Source organism: Dendrobates tinctorius, unplaced genomic scaffold (assembly GCF_039654945.1).
Source record: "Dendrobates tinctorius isolate UK_male_01 unplaced genomic scaffold, ASM3965494v1 ptg000030l, whole genome shotgun sequence".
Taxonomy (NCBI): domain Eukaryota; kingdom Metazoa; phylum Chordata; class Amphibia; order Anura; family Dendrobatidae; genus Dendrobates; species Dendrobates tinctorius.
The window spans coordinates 797,501-820,011 of NW_027361698.1; the positions used below are offsets into that span (position 1 = coordinate 797,501).

The 22,511-nt window shown below is 47.5% G+C and overlaps 1 protein-coding gene across 10 annotated transcripts in view; it reads right to left on the reverse strand.

Moving 5' to 3' along the window:
• The window catches only part of CENPE (centromere protein E), a 205,722-nt gene extending 184,389 nt beyond the window's left edge, over positions 1-21,333 (reverse strand). For all 10 annotated transcript variants that reach the window (XM_073571801.1, XM_073571795.1, XM_073571802.1 and 7 more), the window contains exons 1-2: positions 21,185-21,333; positions 16,109-16,194 (exon numbers count right to left, since the gene is read on the reverse strand). In XM_073571801.1, the coding sequence (XP_073427902.1) occupies positions 16,109-16,194; positions 21,185-21,240 (142 nt within the window). In that variant the 5' untranslated portion in view covers positions 21,241-21,333. The remainder of the gene's footprint in view (positions 1-16,108; positions 16,195-21,184) is intronic.
• Positions 21,334-22,511: the final 1,178 nt, after the last annotated feature.

Below are 22,511 nucleotides of genomic sequence, written 5' to 3' on the forward strand. Positions count from 1 at the left end.
AAAAAACTAGTGTTTTGCAAGCGTAATTAGCTTGCAGAATGCTAGCGTTTTCCAAGTGATCTGTAGCATTGCTTGGAAAACTGATTGACAGGTTTGGTCACACTTGTCAAATATAGTGTTTGACAAGTGTGACCAACTTTTTACTATTGATGCTGCCTATGCAGCATCAATAGTAAAAAGATATAATGTTAAAAAAAAAAAAAAAGTGATATTCTCACCTTCCGGCGACGCCCGCAGCCTTCCCGATCCTCGCGATGCTCCCGGCAACTCCAGTTTCCAGCGATGCCTTGCAACAATGACCCCAGATGACGTAGCATCACGCGAGACCGCTACGTCATCACAGGTCATTGTCGCAAGGTATCACTGGGAACGGGAGTTTCCGGGAGCATCGCTGAGGCCTGGGAGTGCTGCAGGGACCGCCAGAAGGTGAGAAAAATCACGATTTTTTATTTTAATTTTTTTTTTTTTAATAGGGATATGGTACCCAGGGCCTGGAGGAGAGTCTCCCCTCCTCCAGACCCTGGGTACCATCCGCACATTTTCCCCTTACTTTGCACATGGAGGGCATAGCCACATGCGTAAAGTGAGCAGATCAATGCATTCGTATGTGTGCGGAATCCCCGCAATTCCGCACAAAGATTGAGCATGCTGCGTATTATGAGATTTGATTCCGCCACGGAAAAATACGCAGCATTAGCACAGCATGTGCGGAAAGCCATTGAATTCAATGGGTTGCGGATTGTATGCGTTTTTTTGCGGCAAAAAACGCAGAAAACACGCTTACAATCCGCAACATGTGCACATAGCCTTAAGGGTGAGGCGGGAATAGCAAGCGTAATGCACAAGATGTGCAAGCATACACACACACACTTATGAGCTTACTTGGTGCATGATTAGAAAGCACTGGGAGTAGAAAAAATGAATAACACCAGATAAGGTCATGGAAGTCAGTGTGTGCATGTGGGGTGGTTGATTTGGAAAGGGCAGCACATCAAACTTTAGCAGCGTCAAATTACAAAGTCTTCTATCAGCTCTCCTATGGCCCTCCCCTTACACTGCCTGTCCATAGATGAGAGCTCAAATGTGTCAATCACACTCTGAATTGAGAGGAGACCTTTCCGTCATTACATCTCACATGCCAATAGCCTTTTCTAAGCTATTTAGAGGTGTGTTCTGTTTCTGCCTGCTTATAATTGGTCAACCTCATACTTTGGGGGTCCCTGCAGCTGCATATTTTGCAACTTTCGAACAGCTCTGAGACATGCAACGACGGAAACTCAAACATATTAATCGAGCACGCCCAAGATACTCTGATAACGCTCGAGAATGCTCTAATTTCACGATATCCGAGCACACTCACTGATCACTAATTATAACTGAAAACACCAGCTTACAACTAGTTTGCTTTTTTATTTTTTTGGTGCATGTCAGTCCAAATCTATAGAGAAGCGTTTGCCTTTTAATAAATTGGACACAGTACTGTAGGGTTCCATAGGTTCAAGACTGGCATAAATAACTCCAGACTTTATAAAGTTTCTTAGATTACAGTATATACTTGTGTATAAGCCGAGTTTTTCAGCACTTTTTTTGTGCTGAAAACGCCCCCCCTCGGCTTATACACAAGTCAATTGTCATAGAGGGCCGGCACGGCAGATCAGCGGGCCACAGGAGGCAGGAGCTGGCAGCTGTAACCGTGCCCGCTGCTAAAGAGAAATGAATATTAATTTCTCTTATAGCGCGCACAGTGACACCCGCAGCCGCCGGCTTCCAGAAGACATCCTACTCACCTTCCTGCGTGCCCTCACTGCATCTCGTTGGTTCCGGCGCCAGCAGCATTTCCGGCCGAGTGATCACGTAGCCTCGCTCATTAAGGTAATGATTATGCACGCCTCTCCACTCCCATAGGCGTGGAGTAAATATTCGTCATCTTAATGAGCAGGTCCACGTGATCGCTCGGCAGGAAGACGTGCTGGCGCCGGAACGAGATGCATTTGACAACGCACAGGCTAGTCAAGTAGGGGGTTTTGTTTTAATAGGAAACATGCATACAAGGATAGGGGCTAGGGAGCCATGCATACAAGGATAGGGGCTACGGAGCCATGCATAGGCTTTGATCCCTGTAGGGGGAGTGATGTTTTGTGCCAGGTATGCTTCAGAGATAGCCTTTTTAATCCAATTGGCAATGGTATTTTTTTGCCACCTTCTTTCCTCTGTTCGGACCAGAGGTAAGGATAAATAGGTTGTGGTCGATTCTATATGGTTTGGTGTTTTCCAAGTAGTGGAGAATTATACGGCTTACGTCCAGCGTGTGAAACACCTCCTCTTTGGGGTTTGCTGGGTTTTGACAGAATGAAGGAAGAATTATATTCTGAGACCTATGAAAGTCAGACACAACCTTTGGTAGAAAAGATGGATCAAGGGAGAGAACTATGGAATCGTCTCTAACTGTTAAGTAGGGTTCCTTGATTGAGAGAGCCTGGAGCTCTCCTACTCGCTTTGCTGAGGTTATTGCTATAAGGAAGGCAAATTTGTAGGTGAGGAGCTGAGAAGTACAGGATGACAGAGGCTCAAAGGGTAATTGAGTGAGTCCCGTAAGCACCACATTCAAGTCCCATGGTGGGACAGAGACTAGTTTTTTTGGATGTAGCCCAGCGGCCGATGTCATGAATCTTTTTATCCACCTGTGGTTAGCCAAGTCACAGTCAAACATAGCGCTTAATGCTGATACTTGTACTTTTAGTGTGCTAGGTTTTAGACCTAGTTCCATCCCCCTCTGTAAGAAATCTAGGATACGGGGAAATGTTAGGGTTGTCTGGGTCGGGCAGGTCTGGCAGACACCATGAGGAGAATCTCTTCCATATTTTATTATATATGGCAATGGTGACCGGCTTCCGAGATTTCTGGAGGGTTTTAATTACTGCCTCTGATAGCCCCCTGGCCCTCAAGATCTGGGCTTCAGAAACCAGGCCACTAACTTCATACCCCTGAGGTTCGGGTGATGCAGAGGGCCCTGTAAAAGAAAATCGTCTTTTATGGGTAGGATGAATGGCCTGTCTACCTGTAGTTCTGTTATTAAAGAGTACCAGCTCCTCTTTGGCCATAGTGGAGCTACTAGAATTGTTGGGGTCTGATCCTCCCGGATTTTCCTCAGGGTTGCAGCAAGGATTGGATCTGGCAGGAAGGCGTATGCCAGATGGAAACTCCACCTGTGGGCGAAGGCGTCCACTCCCAGGGATCTGTCCCTGGGGTTCAGTGAGAAGTAGTTTCTCACTTGAGCATTCTCTCCTGAGGCTAGTAGGTCCACCTCCGGGAGGCCCCACCTGCTGACTAGTGTTCGAAAGACTTTTCCATTCAGGGCCCACTCGCCAGGCTGGATGCTTTTTCTGCTCAGGAAATCTGCCTGAAGATTGTACGTACCCCTCAGGTGGACTGCTGTCAGGGAATGAAGGTGTCTTTCGGCCCAGCATAATATTCGGCCTGAGAAGCCCTCCAGGTTGCTGGATCTTGTGCCACCCTGGTGCCTGAGATGTGCCATTGTTGTTATGTTGTCCGAGTAGACTCTGATATGTTGGTCTTGGACCAGGTGTCTTGCTGCCAGGAGAGCTTCCTCCACTGCTTTCAGCTCCCTGAAGTTTGAGGATCTTGCACTCATTTTCTGGCTCCATAACCCTTGGAATGGCTGACGAGACACTACAGCTCCCCAACCTTTTTTGCTGGTGTCTGTTACCGTAACCAGGGGGATCTGGGACCAGTTGATTCCCCTGCACAGGTTTTTGCGCTCCATCCACCATGCTAGTGAAGCTTTCACTGTTCCTGGGGTCTGGACCCTTTTGTTCAGGCAGGTGTGATCCCTGTTACAGTTTCTTAAGATATGAGACTGGAGTGTTCTGGAGTGGGCCTGCGCCCAAGGCACCGACTGGATGCAGGAGGTTATTAACCCTAGTATGGACATGGCTGCCCTGAGGGTCGGGGATCTCTGTCCTCTGAAATCTGAGACTCTTGATTATAGACGTCTGATGTTCCTCCGGGAGGAAGGACATTTGATTCTTTGAATCTAGTAGGATTCCTAAAAATTTTATCTCCTGAGAGGGTTGGATTTGCGACTTTTTTATATTCGGGATCCACCCCAATGATTGGAGAATGTCTATAGTCTGGGCTACCTGGTCTTCCAGGGCCTGGTAGGAGGACCCCCATTACCAGTAGGTCGTCCAGGTAAGGTACAATACATATTCCCCGGCTTCTGATGTAGGACACGGCCTCTGTCATCATTTTGGAAAACACTCGAAGGGCAGAGGATATTCCAAAGGGAAGCACATTGTATTGAAAGTGCTTGACTTCCGGACCCTGACGAATCGCAAACCTTAGATACTTCCTGTGGGAAGGATGTATTGGGATGTGGAAATAAGCATCCTTCAGATCTATAGTTGTCATGAAGTAAGATGGCCCTATCAGAGGAATGGCGGTCTTTACTGACTCCATCTTGAATTTGCGGTATGCAATGTGTCGGTTGAGGCCCTTCAGATTGATTATTATCCTTGCCTCCCCTGTGGGCTTTTTCACTAGGAACAATCTGGAATAATGCTCCCTTCCTTGCTCCTCCACAGGGACCCGAGAGATGGCATTTGAGTGTAGAAGAAGCCGAATGCCGGATTTTAGTGCTGGGGACTCCCGAGGTGGTAGGGAGGTAACTCTTATATCCCGCGGGGGGGGGGATTTGAGCTCTAGCAGTAGGCCCTCTCTGATCACACTGAGGACCCAGGGGCTGTTGGAGATCAACTGCCAGGCAGGAAAGAACCACGAAAGCCTCCCCCCGACTGGGGTTGAGTCATTGTTTTTCTTGTGGTGGTTGCTGCTGCTGCTGGGGGACCAGGATGTTCCTGCCTCTCCCTTTAGCGTAGCTCCATCTTCCAGTCTTTCCCTTTTCTCGCGGTTGGGATGACTGACTCTGGGGGGGGGCTTGAAAAAGACGCTTTCTTGTGGTCCTCTGCTCTGGAAGCACCTTTTTATCTGTGGCCTTTTCTAGAATTTCGTCTAAGGCAGGGCCGAAGACATGTTCGCCGAAGGGTAAAGAACAGAGTTTAACTTTGGATGTAACATCCCCGCTCCATGTTTTAAGCCAGAGGCCTCGCCTGGCGGAATTTGACTGGACCATAGCCCTGGCAGAGGCACGGATCATCTCCATTGATGCATCTGCTAGGAAACCCGTAGCTCTCTGCAAGATAGGGAGGAGTTAAGGAGGTCACTCCTTGAGGTACCATGAGAGATATGGCTCTCTAGCTCCTCAATCCATTGGAAGAGGGACCTAGAGACACAAGTGGACGCGATTCCTGACTTTAAGGTAAAGGCAGAGGTTTCCCAGGCCTTCCTTAGGAGGCTTTCTGCTTTACCGTCCATCGGATCTCTAAGCTGGAATGCATCATCAAACGGCAGAACCGTCTATTTTTACCACTCTTGCCACCTGGACGTCAACCTTCGGGATGTCCCATTTAAATTCCTCTCCCTCCAGGGGAAATCTATGTCGGATTTCTGAGGGGGCCGAGTAGCGTTTTTCTCGATACTCCCATTCCTGGGAAATCATATCTGCTATACTCCTGTGGACTGGAAAGCCTGTTCGTTTAGGCCCCTCGCATCCACCAAACATGCGATCCTGTGCTGTCTGCGTGACGGGTTCGTCCTCTAGGCCCATAGTGGCACGTACTGCACTGACCAGCTCCTCCACATATTCTGTGGAGAGGAGGTACCTTCTAGTGTCTGTTGACCCAGAGGTTCCCGGTTGTTCCCAATTCTCGGCTCCCGATTTGTATGATCCCTCTGATTCAGACTCCAAATCCTCGATTTGAAATTTTCCGCTTTTTTGGGGGTGGTGAGCCCACAATCGGGGGGAGTGGAGGTGGTGGGGCAGGGCAGCTAAAGAGGTTTGAACCTGATGGGTAACCAAGCTGCGGATCTCGTCGATTAATGACGGGTGCTCAGCCCTAACCACCTTATCTGTGCAAGCTTGACATACCGTATATACTCGAATATAAGCCGAGATTTTCAGCCCAAAAAAATTGGGCTGAAAGTCCCCCTCTCGTCTTATATTCGAGTCATATACAAGGGGGGGTCAGAGGTGTCAGGTCATACTTACCCGTCCTGACGCTGTGTCGTGAGCCCCCAGCTTCTCCCCGTGCTCTCTCTTCCTGCCTTCAGCGGTCACGTGGTGCCGCTCATTAAAACTCATGAATATGCGCATATTCATGAGTTTTAATGAGCGGTACCACATGACCGCTGAAAGCAGGAAGAGAGAGCGCGGAGAAGCTGGGGGCTCAAGACACAGTGTCAGGACGGGTAAGTATAGCGATACTCACCTGTCCTGCGTCCATGGCTGCTTGCTGCTGTCTGTCATCGGTCAGTGACTTCAGACAGCAGATGGCGTGGTGACGTGGTTAGTGTGCGCCGCGCCCCCTGAAGTCTGAACATCACTGACTGATGACGTGGCAGATAGCGGTGAGCAGCCATGGACGTAGGACACGTGAGTATCTCAGGTGCCAGCAGTGACACCGGCACCTGACACCCAGTGACGGAGAGGTGAGTATGTCTTTTTTTTTTATTTTTACATGCAGCAGCATGGGGTAACAATCTATGGAGCTTCTTATGGGGACACCATATGGGGGAATAATCTATGGAGCATTTCCCACCCTAGGCTTATACTCGAGTCAATAAGTTCTCCCAGTTTTTTGTGGCAAAATTGGGGGGGGGGGGGGGGGGGGTCGGCTTATACTCGAGTATATACGGTAGCTTTTTCTCCCAATTTGAGGGAAGTTTTGTGCTGCATATCGCACATTTAGCAGACTTGCTGGATGTATTGGTGCTCTTATGGGCAGACTTTTCTCCCTATGGAACAAGGGGGAGAAGTATTTTGAGGACCTATACCCAGAGACCGCACCACTAGGACCCATCCCCGGACACTTACTGTGGCAGCGCTGGGCTCTGCAGACGCAGGAAGACCCGTCCATGGTAACAGGGGATTCTCATCTTACCTCTCGGCGTCTTCCGGCGGGTTAATAACAGATTAACCCCGCCCTCAGCACAGTATTCGTTTTCCCCCTCCTCCTCCCTGGGTCCCGGAGCAGGCACAGCAAGCGCTGGCGAGCTCCTTGCGCCGGCAACAGCATGGGGGCCGCCATGACAGCGCGTGTGACGTCACTTCCGGGTATCGCACTGCACGCAGGGGGAGGAGGAGAGACCGAAGAGCTACAGGATGCCTCCGGTCAGGGATCACTGGCCCGCTTTACTCCCCATACGGGAGCGTGGGAGGGCCAGGAACGGTCCCGAATCCAGGAGGAGACGGGAGCAGATCGGAGGAGGGGAGGCAGCGCCACCGACCACAACTGCCCGGCTTTTTCTTTGGATCCTCAGGTATGCTGCAGCAGCCGGCCACACAGCACACCCGACCTCTCCATGCCCCATGGGGGACAGGAAAGTCACTGTTGAGAGCAGGGCTGTGGAGTCGGTAAGCCACAGTTGCGACTCCGACTCCTGGATTTTATCAGGCTCCGACTCCTTCATAAATGGCCAATTCATAACAAATTTACTGTTGTAAAATATTAAACATCGTGCTTATTCAGTTTCTCACCATCATATAAGTAATCAGACCACTTAGAGAAAAAACTACATTTATTAGAATACAATTAGAATATAGCAAATAACTTTTATAAACTTTTCTAAACTGTAAGTAAATATGCAATAAACACTTTTATGCAGTTAATAAGAAATCTATAAATTTGTCCTCAGGAAAAGTATTGCCTCTGTCAGATCCTCCTTCATGGATGCCCTCAAATCTGATCTAATTATTTTGAGAGCAGAGAACAACCTCTCTACACTAACTTGTGTTGGTGGCAAAGCAGTAACCACTCGGGCAACATCTCTGACAATGTCAGGATACAGAGGAATAGCTTGTTGCACTGTTATTTTTGATGAACGGTCACATTTCTCAATTTCTTTTAGTGCACATGAAAAATTCTGCTGAAATGTACTGGCTGTGTTCCTTGATGGGGATGACTCTTCTTCTATGCGGGAACGCTTTGTACGGTCCTTGTGATCCAAATATTTTTCGAAATTAAATTCTTCATCAGTTGATGATGAGGGTGAAGATGTGGCAGGACGACCAAATTCTTCTTCTTCCTCCTGACTGTTCTGCAACCCTTTCATCCTTACTGCTATTTCAAACAGAGCTTCTTTTCCTTTACTTAGCTGTTGATCATCTAGAAGAATCCGATGCATTGGGTCTACATAAACAGCTGCCAAAAGAATGTTATTTTGTAATAGTAGCTCCTCTCTCCATTTCATTGATGTAGCAATGCCACTTGCGATTAACCCTCCTCTTTGGGACAGGCGAAACATCAGGTTCTTCCACTCCTTTAAGAAAATACCTGGAGTTAAGTCCTCTGCTTGTAATTTTTTAGTCACTGTAAATGGGTGCTCTAGCAATTTTTCCAGCTCAGTCACCTGATTCCACTGACTTTCACTTAGCGTCAGTTGAGGGTTAGCCATGTCTACAAGAAAGGTTTTCAGTTCAACCAAGCGCTGAATCGTTAAGTAAGTACTGCCCCATCGTGTGGCTTGATCAATAATTGCCCCTTTTCCAGCACGTCTCTTCAAAATTGAGTCAACTTTAGGGGTTCTGGCAACAGTAGCCAATTTTCTCACCTTGCCAATCAGTGCAGCAGCATGTCCTTCTTGCAGACTGTCTCTTATAGCCAGCTGTAGCGTATGCACAACACAGCGCATGTGATGAATGAAAGAACATATTGACACAGTTTCAACAAGATCATCTAAACTATCATGTTGCTGTTCATCTGAAGCAACTTCAGTTTGCTCCTCAGTTACAATACTGTGTTCCTCTATTTCAAACATTTCTGTGTCTGTGGACCCAGAATGTTCTTCTAGCTGCTGGTCACCATCATTACTCTCATTCATTAGCTTAATAGTACTTATCATATTTGAAGCATTGTCAGTTACGACAGAAAGAACTTGCTCTTTTTTAAGTTCATAGGCTTGCAGAACCTTTTCCACCAAGACCTGGAGAAACTCACTGGTGTGATGAGCTTTGGTGTCTTTTACTGCCAATGTCTTGGTAACTATTTAATTTTTGTCACAAACAAATCGGACATTGATGGCAAAATAGTTCACTCTGTGACGTGTGCAGGCATCCATTTTAAGAAACAGAAAGCGTCCCTTGAGAGTTTTTTTAAGTTCTTCCTTTTGTTTAAAAGCTTCTTCGATTACTAATTTTTTAATACTCTCTCTCTCTCCAGAGAAACACCAAGCTTGCGGGCCATTTCCCCATTCAGACACATAAAAGCTGGTCGTGAAAATAATGAAATAGGCACACTATCCTTTACAACAAGCTCTATGATCTGTTTTTTAAATGTATCTACTGTCATTGTCACAGTAACTTTGTCACTGACAAAATATCTTGCAACTGATGGCTGCAAAGTTCTCTGCTCCTTTGTTTGGCTGGAAGAGCTGGGCACTGGTTCATTGGTTTGGATGCAGTCTTTCTCATCCACTGCTTTCAGTACTTCTGGATGAAAGCGCTGTAAATGTCTCTTTAGATTAGAAGCTCTGGTAGGAGCATTTTTATCTTTGCCTGAATATGCACTCATCTTGGCTTCACAGCATTTGTTTTCGTCTGGATCATTTGTCATACACTGACAGACATAATGTTTTCTATCTTGAGTGATGGTGAAATGTTCAAATACAGCTGATTTAATGTGATGCTTCTTTGACATTCTCAGGTTTTTAATTCTGCATTCACAATCCAAATGACAATTGTTTTTCCTAAAAACAATTGTACAAAATTGCCAGGTCGTACAACTGATATAGTGGTCAGTAATACTGTTATTATTCCTCATGTACTCACATTAAACTGATGCAAAGTTTGTTGAAAGGATAATACTTCTTACAGTCTTCCTATTCTGAGTAGGAGGCAGCTGTGAGATGCTTGGAAGACGCACACCTAGTATGATCTAGTCTAGAGGAGGAGCTTTACTACTAAGAATTTGTAACACATTTTCACTTTCAGTTTCATACATTGTAAGTAGGGGGGTTGGGGCAGCATGAGGTTAACCAAGTATAAGATTAGATAAGGGCAGTGGAGAACAGTGACACACAAGAAGTAAGAAATGTCTCTATCTCCAGCAGAACTGCTTATCACTGTTGTTCATAGTTTGATAGAACATACTTGAGTAACATTTATAAAATTCATATGAAAGTTCAATTATGAAATATTAATACATTTTTTTTTAAAGCTGGAGTCGGAGTCTGTACATTTCTACCGACTCCAACCAAAACTAACTCCGACTCCACGACTACGACTCCACAGCCCTGGGTGAGAGGGAGGGACCTTTTAACCTCTCGTGCTTCCTGTCCCCCATTAGGGCGTGGAGACATCCTCCTATGCTGTCGTGGAAGGTTTCTAGAGAAAATGAACATTTAACTTTTTAGTTACAAAAATGATATTTTAGCAACTTTTTTTATTTTCCCAAGGGTAAAAGGAGAAAGTGGACCCCAAAAGTTGTTGGCCAATTTGTCCTGAGTACGTTGAAACCCCATATGTGTGTGTGTGGGGAAAACCACTGTTTGGGCACACGGCAGGGCTCAGAAGGGAAAGATCGCCATTTGACTTTTTGAATGGAAAATTAGCTCCAATCGTTAGGGGACACCATGTCGCGTTCGGAGAGCCCCTGTGTGCCTAAACATTGGAGCTCCCTCACAAGTGACCCTATTTGGGAAACTAGACCCCCCAAGGAACTTATCTAGATGCATATGAGCACTTTGAACCCCCAGGTGCTTCACAAATTGATCCATAAAAATGAAAAAGTACTTTTTTTTTTTTCACAGAAATTTTATCTTAGCCTCAATTTTTTCATTTTCACATGGGCAACAGGATAAAATGGATCCTAAAATTTGTTGGGCAATTTCTCCTGAGTACACCGATACCTCATATGTGGTCATAAACCACTGTTTGGGCGCACGGCAGGGCTAGGAAGAGAAGGAGCACCATTTGTCTTTTGAATAGAAAATTAGCTCCAATCGTTAGTGGACACCATGTTGTGTATGGACAGCCCGTGTGCCTAAACATTGGCGCTCCCCCACAAGTGACCCCATTAGATTTTTTAGCCTGCAATTTTTTATTTTCACAAGGGTAACAGGAGAAATTGGACCCCAAAAGTTGTCCAGTTTGTCCTGAGTACGCTGGTACCCCATATGTGGGGTGGAACCACTGTTTGGACAGACTTTGGGGCTCGGAAGGGAAGTAGTGACGTTTGAGAATGCAGACATTGATGAAATGGTCGGAGGGCGTCTTGTTACGTTTGCAGAGCCCCTGATGTGTCTAAACAGTAGAAACCCTCCACAAGAGACCCCATTTTGGAAACTAGACCCCCCCCCCCCCCAAGAAGCTTTTCTAGATGTGTGGTGAGCACTTTGAGCCCCCAAGTGCTTCACAGAAGTTTATAACGCAGAGCCGTAAAAATAAAAAATCATGTTTTTTCCTCAAAAAATGATTTTTTAGCCCACAAGTTTTTATTTTCCCAAGGGTAACAGGAGAAATTAGACCCCCAAAGTTGTTGTGCAATTTTTCCTTAGTACGCCGATACCCTATATGTTGGGGTAAACCACTGTTTGGGCACATGTCGGGGCTCGGGAGGGAGCATCGTATGACTTTTTGAACGCAAAATTGGCTGGAATCAATGGTGGCGCCATGTCGCGTTTGATGTGCCTAAACAGTGGATACCCCCCCCAATTCTAGCTTCAACCCTAACTCCACTCTAACCCTAATTCCAAAAATGGGGAGGGAGGGGGGGAGGAATTTACTATTTTTTTATTTTGATCACTGTGATAGGGTCTATCACAGTGATCAAAGTGTACCTGGAATGAATGAATGAATCTGCTGGCCATTTTGGAAGATGGTGGCCCCATGGGGGGGGGGGGGGGGGGGGGAGGGGAGACGGAGGTACACCGGGACTCAGAAGGTACGGGGGGGGGGGGGGAAGAAAATCGGACAACGGGGGAACGGAGGACAGGAGGGAGGGCCAGAGGAGGACAGGACGGTGAGGAAAGACTGGCGGGGGCAGATCGTGGTCTCCAGCCGTGACCGATGATACTGCAGCATCGGCCATGGCTGGGTTGTAATATTTCACCAAGTTTTATTGGTGAAATATTACAATTGCTCCGATTGGCTATTTCACTTTCAACAGCCAATCAGAGCAATTGTAGCCACAGGGGGGTGAAGTACAAGTCCTCCCGTACCTGCGGTCCCCCGACCCGGAGGAATGCGATCCCACCATGACGCATATGTTGCGTCACAGGTCAGATTGGCACAAGTTTTCACAATGCATACGCTGTGTCACAAGTCGGGAAGGTGTTAAACCCTTTTCTAGACCCCTGAAGGACACGAACAATGACCTATACTTTCTCCAGCTTTGTGGTCTATGGAATCTAGACACTACTTTGGGAAGGTAAGGTGTATCTGACTTAGAGATTACCCCATCATCTAGAAATTGGGTAAATAGAGCTATGGAAAGAGCCCATCACTGACTCTTCTGGCTGATTACGCAACCAACAAGGCTGTCTTGAGTGAAAGAATTTTAAGGGTTTCAGATTAAAGCTGTCAGAATCAAATTTAAAGGGAATCTGTCACCCTTTTTTTTTGACTATCAGCTGCCGGCTTTGACATCAGGGGCTTATCTACAGCATTCTGTAATGCTGTAGATAAGCCCCCAGTGTAACCTGAAAGATAAGAAAAACACGTTAGATTATCCTCACCGGAGGCGGCGGGTCCGGTCCGACGCCTCCCATCTTCATATGATGCCGTCCTTTTCTTCCCTTCCTGTAGTGGTTCCGATTCAGGTGCCTTGCTCTGCAGTGCGCAGGTGTCGGGAGAGGTCTGGCACCTGCGCACTGCAGTATTCTGCTCTGCTCTCAGAGTAGAGCAGTGCGCCTGCGCCGGAGCCACTACAGGAAGGGAAGAAGAGGACGGCATCGTATGAAGATGGGAGGCGTCGAACCGGACCGCGACACCCATAGGACCGGACCGCCCCCTCCGGTGAGTATAATCGAACGTGTTTCTCAGGTTACATCGGGGGCTTATCTACAGCATTACAGAATGCTGTAGATAAACCCCTGATGGTAATGCCGGCAAATCATAGGGCAAAAAAGGGTGACAGATTCCCTTTAAATCCCATGGTACTATCTATGTCTTAGAAATGGGCCTAGATCTCAACAAGACTTTTAAACCGATATATCCAATAAATACCGGCCAAATCACAGCTGTACAGCGCTCAGAGCCACCGCCTGCACTTTTAGGGTACTGGTGGACAACTCTAACTCAAGACCCTTCTGTAAAAACGCCAAAATCTTGCCCACAGGAGCCCCCATCCTCAGGGCTGTGGAGTCGGTAAGCCAAACCTGCGACGCCGACTCCTCAATTTCCCTTGTATCGACTCCATGACTCCGACTCCGACATATATTGCTTATATTTAAGTGAAAAATTTATTGTAGTACAATGTGAACATCAGACATTTAATCATTTTTATGATCCAATAATCAAGATAGAACATAATATATATGTATTGGAATACAACTTTAGAACACAAAAACTGTAATTAATGGTAAATATGTAATACACTATGTAATATCGAATATATATATATATATATATATATATATATATATATATAGTGTGTGTATACACTATGTAATAAACTATATAAGTGGTAAAAAACATGCTAAATAACATTTAATAGATTTGCCTCCATCAGATCCTCGGTCATAGAGGACCTCAAATCTGACCTAATAATTTTAAGGCTAGAGAGCAACCTCTCTACACTAACTTGGGTTGGAGGCAAAGCCGTAACCACATGGGCAACATCACTAACAATTTCCGGGTATAAAGGAATTGCCTCATGCACAGTTTTGATGAACGGTTGAATTTTTCTATTTCTTTGAGAGCAAGTGAAACATTTTGCTGAAATATGGTCAATCTGCTTGCTATAGGAGACGGAGTGAAATCTTTTTCCTTGCGGCAACGCTTTGCCTGCTCCATGTCATCCAAATACTTGTCCAAGTCAAACGCCTCATCTGATGAGGATGAAGATATGGCAGCAGTAGCACTGTCAGGACCCAAGTCCTCTTGCGCCTGGCAGTCCTCCTGTAGGCCACTCATCCTAACTGGTACCTCAGTCAGAGCTTCTTTTTCCCTTCCCCATGACAGCAACGCACATGAGAGAAGTCATCCTCGATGCTGTCATGGCTCTGGAAAATCAAATTACCGGTAATTATCATTTTTCTTTTAGTAGGCTGTGGATCATCAACAGTATACGATGATTTGGGTCCACAGACAGCAATGTTAATGGGTCATAATCAGTAGTTTGATGCTTATATTATATTTGTGCTGCATGTACTAGGGACCAAAAGGCACCAGATCATGTATTTTCCTGGATACCTTCCATTTATTTATATAAAGTTTTCTGTAATATGAAGATCAAATGCTTTGTGCGATTATCATCAGGTTATGACTAGGGTCAATACGGTAGCAGGAGAACCGGTCCCATTATTAAATTGAAGCTTGTTTTATCAGAGAACAATTAGGCTTCCATTGTACCCACAGATTGTCCCTTTTTAGAAGACCCAATGGGGCAATGCTAGTAAGCCCTGCAGCACTTTATAAGCAACTGATCTCTGAATTTTGAGTTTGATACCTACACAATGACCTTCTACTGTTTGCTTGCGTCCGTTTGCACATCACTCACTTGCACATAGCACTTTTTAAAAAGTCAAAAGGTGACCTTTATATTTTTGAGTTAAAGTTATTTTTTAGCCATTTCCCTCTTACTATTGGGTTGAATTACCTAGCTAAATAAGTAGTGGATCTTAAGTGGAGAAGTTAGGCGTTTCCTCCGCCATTGTCTGTTCTATGCAGGATTGACATAGCCTTTTCTGATTTGGGCAATAATGTCTTACAAAGAGCACACACCTTGTGCTTGGCTTTAGCCACACCCTTTCCACTATTCTATTCTATGTAAATCCAAAAACGCTGTGCACATGCTGTGGATTTTTTTGGAGCAGATTAGCTGCAGATTGAATCCGCAGCATGTCAAGTCTTTGTGCGGTTTTACATCTGCTCCATTATAGAAATCCGCAGGTGTAAAAACGCAGGGGAAATCTGCACAAAATGTGCACAAAATCCGCAGGTAAAATGCAGGTCATTTTACCTGCGGATTTAGCAAAATCCGTGCGGAAAAATCAATGGCACAATCCGCAACGTGTGCACATACCCTTAGGGCTCTCCGACGCTGCTTCTGGAGCCGCAGACCCTGCCGTGCCAATGGAGACCGCACAGGCAGCTGCAATTTGGCCCAGGTACTCCTTTATCCTGCAGGTTCCCATAAGAACAGAAAACCAATTGAGGAGGTGAGGGGGACCGCCCCTTTTATTCTGTTAGGTTTCCTGCTTCTATGGGCGAGTCCCCTCTCTCATGTGGGTGCTGTCGTGGCGAGAAGAAAAATCTAGTGACAGAATTATTCTATACATTTTATTATACTGTCCGGTGTTGCTGTCCGATGGGTGTTACAGGTCAGGGTGCAGCGCCTCCAGTCTTCTTGCGACTCCGTCCTCCTGCTTGCATCGTTGCACCCCACCATCACGCTCCTGCGCAGGCACACTTCTCTGCCCTGTCGACGGCAGAGCAAAATACTGCAGTACTCTGCTCTCAACAGTGCATAGAAGTACGCCTGCGTAGAAGCGTGATGCTGGGAGCGAGGAAGCAAGCAGGAGGGCGGCATCGCAAGATGGGAGGCACCGGACCCAGACCTGGTACACTCATCGGACCGCCCCCCCGGATGAGTATAATAAAACATTTTTCTTATCAGGCTGGATCGGGGCATATCAATATAATATTATAGAATGCTGTAGATAAGCCCTGAAAGGCGGTGGCCGCATCTTATAGTGGCTAAAAGAGCTGACAGGTTCCCTTTAAATCAGAATGTACAGTAGGTTTATACAGTTCGTGTAACACTGCCTTAAAACAGCAGGCTATCAAAGAAAAAGAACTACAAAACCTTACCAAAATTGAAAGACCGTGAGCCATCAACTTGAGTAACGGTGTTGTTCTCAGCTTTCCATACTAGATTCACTTGATCTCCTTGTTCTCTGAAAATTAGAGGAGAAACTTTAGTACAATACATATCATTTCACCCATCAGTACACCAAAGGGATTTCCTGTCAAAGTGAAAAAAACATATCGATGAACTCTGGGCTGTTGCAGTGCTGTGGCCACTTGTAAAGGCCCCGTCTCACTAAGCGATCTCGGTAGCAAGATCGCTGCTGAGTCACAACTTTTGTGACGTAACAGCGATCTCACCAGCGAGATCGCTATGTGTGACAGCGATCAGCGAGTGGCCCCGCTGCCGGTATCGCTGATCGCTAGAAGAAACCTCTGGACATTTCTTTGGTCGCTGGTCTCCCGCTGGCCAGCACGCATCGCTGCGTGTGACAGGCGGGAGACCAGCGATCAGGTGTAAAAAATAATAAAAAATAGAGTTTATTCTCACCTTCCGACGTCCCGTTCAGCCATCCTGCCTCTCTCCACGCTCCGGTCACAGTGATCCTTTGCACGAATGGCTGCGAGACTTTGTTATCCCTCGAGACCGTGACATCTCGCGGTCATTCGTGCAAAGGATCACTGGGACCGGAGCGTGGAGAGAGGCAGGATGGCTGAACGGGACGTCGGAAGGTGAGAATAACTATATTTTTTATTTTGATTCTATTTTTTACAGCGATGGCAAGCGATGCCGGGCGCTCGGCATCGCTGTGCTGATCGCTGGTGAAGCTGTCTGACAGCTCACCAGCGATCACATAGCGACTTACTAGCGATCCTGACACCTTGATATCGGTGTCGGGATCGCTGGTAAGTCGCTTAGTGTGACGGGGCCTTAAGTGTTCTCCCAGCCATCCCTTATCAACAAGCTCTGCGTCTTGAGATATCCCCAAATCTCCCTTGCCATTACTGTGACATGGGGAGAGGGCTGGCCTGATTAAGCTATAGAATACAATGGAGATGTGCCCGGTGGGATCCCATCAGTCAGACCCCACCGATCTAGACGTCATTGCCTTTCCTGTGACCAAGTGATACTTTGCTCCAGCTAAAATAAAGTCTGTCACCATGAAAATTCAATCTAATCTGCAGGCACCATAATATAGAGCAGGGGGAAGTGAGAAGATTGATGCATAGTTTTTGGGAAAAGATTCAGTATAAATTATGGTTTCACAATTTTAAGGGGCTATCCAGGACTATATTCTTGTAGACGGGGCTAGGAACCAACAGCCAACTACCTGCATGTTCTGCCCAGACTCTCTCCTGGCAATTTCCGGCTTTATTTGACCTCACACCAACATAGCTGGGCTGCTCTGTCGATGGAGGTGTGAATGAGGACGTTACCCTGATCGACATCCGACTTCCCACAATTAGGCAGCTGTCAATCAGCACGATACTGGCAGATATGCTCCGTCAACAGAGCAGTGCGGAGTGGAAGAAAATAAGCTGCTCTATCACCTGGATGTCAGCAGAAACAGAAGAATCGCCGGCAGGCACGGTCCATGGTCGCTCTAAGCTAGCAGAAAGTCACCGGGCAAAATTGCAGGTAGTTAGGAACCACCTGCCCATTAGTCCTTATCCTTATATGCAAAGATAAAACTGCTTTAAGGCTGTGTGCCCACGATGCGATTTTTAAGCGTTTTTGCCGCGATTTTCGGTAAGAAAACGTTAAAAATCGTGTACAGAACGCACCCCATGCATTCCTATGGCATTCCGCACATGCTGTGCTAATGCTGCGCTTTTTTCCGCGGCGGAATCGCATCCCGGAAAAAAAAAAAAAAAAAAAAAAAAAAAAAAAAAAAAAAAAATCGCATTATGATCATTCTTTTGTGCGGAATCGCAAAGAATTGCCGCGATTCCACACCCATAGGAATGCATGAGAATCGCTTACTTCCCGCATGTGGATATGCCCACCATGCGGGAAGTTAAGCGTCTCATGTGCGGTTGGTACCCACGGTGTGGAGGAGAGGAGACTGTCCTCCAGGCCCTGGGTACCATACCCCTGTAAAAAAAAGAATAATAAAAAAAAAAATCAGGGTATTTTTACCTTTTGACGTCCCGCGCTGCCTTCACGGGCCTCAGCGTTCCCAGCGATGCCTTGCGGCAAGGTCCTGTGATGACGCGGTCTCGCAAGATCAATATAGTAACGCGAGACCAACGTCATCACAGGTCTCGCAAGGCATTACTGGGAATACTGAGGCCCGGGAACGCAGCGCGGGACATCGGAAGGTAAATATACCCCGATTTTTTATTTTTTATCATTTTTAACATTTTATCTTTTACTATTGTGCTGCATAGGCGGCATCAATAGTAAAAAGCTGGTCACACTTGTCAAACACTATGTTTGACGAGTGTGACCAACCTGTCAATCACTTTCCAAGCGATGCTTCAAATCGCTTGGAAAGTGCTTGAATATCGCACGTGAAGAAGCGGGAACATAATCGCGGTAAAAACGTGGTGAAATCGCGCGATTTCTGGGAAGGAGTCCGGTTTTCAGTGTGCGTTTTAAAACACTACGTGGGCACATAGCCTAAAGCCCTCCCCTTCCTGGGATTTACAGTCTAGTGTCCCATCTGACTGACAGCTTTCTTGTATAAGGTCTCATTCAGATGCCTGATTTTCACAGACACAGCCTGTATGGCCGGGGATCACATGAGCATATGACATATCGCATAGCACTAGGCTAACATACTCGGACCAATGTACTGCTATGGGACAGCGCAGATCTGCAACTATTTTCTCATGCCGACTTTGGTAGATGGAGAAATTACTTTCTCCGTCTCCTCTGCAGCTGGGCTCCGATTCTCTCATGGAAGAGCATCGGCGCACAGACGCTCGTCTCATACTCGCAGCAGAGCCGGGTCATTAGCATATGTTATATGCTAGTGTTATTCCAGCCTATTGGTGATAGTCTATGGGGCAATTCACACGGCCGTGAGCGTTCACAGACCGAGCAGTGCCTGCAGAGAAAGCTGTCAATCACTGATAGTCCAGTGAGCAGTCCTAAAAGTCCCAGGAGGAGCCGAGGTTTAAAGGGAATTTGTCACCCTATTTTTCCCCTTTGAGATGCTGCCAACACCATCAGGGGCTTATCTACAGCATTCTGTAATGCTGTAGATAAGCCCCCCCCCCCCCCATGTAACCTGAAAGATAAGAAAACAAGTTAGATTATACTCACCCGGGGGTCCGGTGCCTCCCATCTTCTAGTGATGACGTCCTCCTTCTTACTTCTGCTGTGGCTCCTACACAGGCGTATTATATGTCCCCTGTTGAGGGCAGAGTAAAGTACTGCAGTGCACAGGCACCGGGAAAGGTCAGAGAGGTCAGGCGCCTGCGCTCTGCAGTACTTTACTCTGCCCTCAACAGGGGAGATATAATACGCCTGTATAGGAGCCGCAGCAGAAGTAAGAAGGAGGACGTCATCACTAGCAGATGGGAGGCGCCGGACCCCCGGGTGAGTATAATCTAACTTGTTTTCTTATCTTTCAGGTTACATGGGTGGGGGGGGCTTATCTACAGCATTACAGAATGCTGTAGATAAGCCCCTAATGGCGATGGCCACAGGTTATAGGGCTAAAATGGGGTGACAGATTCAAAGGGGTTTGAAGGGGTTGTTTGGGACCGATCAGCTGTTCCCGGTGACCGGACCTGTACAGCCACCCTTATTGATGTGAACAGGGGGTGGGCGCGCAGTGCTCGGCCGCAGCCAATGTTCCGTCGACGTGGCTGTGCAGGTCCGGTCACAGCTGATAAGACAGGGGGGCTGGGTGTCGAACCCAGACAATGACATCCTAAGGACAGGCCATTAATGGTAAAGTCCAAGACAATCCCTTTAAGGCTATGTGCACACGGTGCGGATTCTGCTGCGTTGTACAGTACCATTGTTTTCAATGGTAAAACAAAACGCTGTGCACATGCTGCAGATTTTTCTACGGGTTACAATCCGGAGCATGTCAATTCTTTGTGCGGAATCCGCAGCGGTTTCACACCTTATCCATTATGAGGTGTGAAACCGCAGGCAAAACGCAGGAATTTTGACCTGCGGATTTACCTGCAGTTTTTTACAAATCCGTGGGGTCAAATCTGTAGCTCTCAAAAGTACGTGTGCACATAGTTTAAAGGTACCGTGACACTTAGCGATGCACCAGCCATCCCGACAACGATATGACGCGGTCAGATTGCTGGTACATCGCTAAGTGGTCGCTAGTGAGCTGCCACACAGGCAGATCTCACCAGCGACATCGCAGGGGTCGCTACTTACTTGTCAGACGCGGCGATCCTGCGTCCTCCCGCCCGCGTCCACGCTCGTCGTCACAGCAGGAAGTGCTGGAGGAAGTTGACGACGAGAAGCGGCCCAGGACGTTCTCGCGCGATCATTGATAACCAGCGGGGTAGCCGGTTGGAGGTAAAGGCCCTTTTACATTTAGCGATGTACCAGCGATCCGACCCGGTCAGGATCGCTGGTGCATCGCTAAATGATCGCTAGTGAGCTTTCATACAGAAAGACCTCACAGCGATGCAGCAGCGACGCAGCGCACGATACTTACCATTCACACACAGCGATCCTGCGTCCTCCCGCCCGCGTCCAGCGTCGCTCGTCGTCACAGCAGGAAGTCTCAGCAGGAAGCGCCCGAAGAGAAATGGAGCCGGACATTCTCGCGCGATCAGCGATGGACAGCGGGGGAGCCGGTCGCTGGTAAGTATCACACATAGCGATATCGCTAGCAATATCGCTATAACGTCACAAAACCAGTGATGTTTTAGCGATATCGCTTAGTGTAAAACCCCCTTAAGTATCAGACACAGCGATGTCGTTGCTATGTCACAAAACCAGTGACGTCATAGCGATATCGCTGTGTGTAACGGGGCCTTAACTATGAAAGCTGCGGTTATCTCACAGCCCTATCACCATAATACACCGCCTCCAGGCAGCCCGGACGCCTGATGACAGGCAGTGGCGCTTCTGGGCTGCGCTCAGGGTCCTCTCCCCGGCAGTGTCAGCGCCACATACATGGACACAGAGTGGGCGCCATTACTGGCGGTTACCTGAGGATGAGCGGCCGGACCCTCAGGCACACCTTCACCGCGTCTTCCTCAGACATGTCGCGACCACGCACAGCAACTACTAACTCCCGTCCCAGCGACGCTAGACGTTTGAATTTCCCTGGAACCCAGCGCTGATTGGTTATAGTGATGTGTCGTTCATGAACGATCCGATTCAAAGAGCCGGATCCCTGCTGTGAACGAAATGAGCCGGCTCTGCAGGGTGAATGAGCCGTTTGTTTTTTTTCTCTGGCGCCTGGAAGCAGTGAATCCTGACTGTGACTCATCTAGGGGGAGGAGCAGTCAGGAGAGGAGGAGATGTGGATAAATGCGCGAGAGTTAACCCTTCAGTCCCAAATATATCCTGCCAGTTCCTCCATGACATATATAGTGTGTGACTATGTGTAAGAGGAGGGACGCAGCACATTGTCATCATCATCTGCAATGAGCTGTGCGTTACCTTTAGTCCCGAATAACGATACACTTTCCTGGCCCCTCCTCCCTGGCGTATACATACAGTATACATACAGTATATGGTCTGTGTAGGAGGAGAGGCTCCGCACACAGGTATATCATCTTCTCATAGTGTTAGGCCAGGTTCACATTGCGTTTATGGCCCTTAGTTCAACGGGATCGTTACATAGCGGCACTAACGCTGTAACGGATGAGGTAGCGCCCCCATTGGCCGCAATGCTACTAACACATCCAAAACCGGCCTGATGCGTTGCTTCATGACGCCCCCTGGAGCGCGGTCTGCAGCATTTGTGGGGGCGTCATGAAGTAACGCATCAGGCTGGTTTTGGATGTGTTAGTAGCATTGTGGCCAATGGGGGCGCTACCTCATCCGTTACAGCGTTAGTGCCGCTATATAACGATCCCGGTGATCGCAGGGCCAGGAGGATTCAGGACACTACAGGGAGGAGGAGAGACGGCGGCAGGTGTTGCTGCTAAGGGCTCATACTAGTGAGACTCGCACGATTCTTGTGCGAGTCTCGCATGTAAACCCGGCACTGCCACCAGCACTCGGCCCGGAGCGTGCGGCTACATGTACTTCTATGCAGTCACCCCCTCCGGTCCGAGTGCCGGCGGCAGTGCCAGGTTCTCATGCGAGAGACTCACACAAGAATCGTGCGGCTCTCTCGCTAGTGAGTATGATCCCTAAGGGCAGGGGAAGTAATATAAAGTGATTTTAGGTAAAACCTGTGGAGAGATCAGGTCCAGCCCCAATCATTATATAGGGGTAAGCTGGTCTCACACTTGCATATTTTGGCTGCACACGGATTCATTTTTGTCTCCATTGACTTTCAGAGGTGACAGATGGGACTTGCGT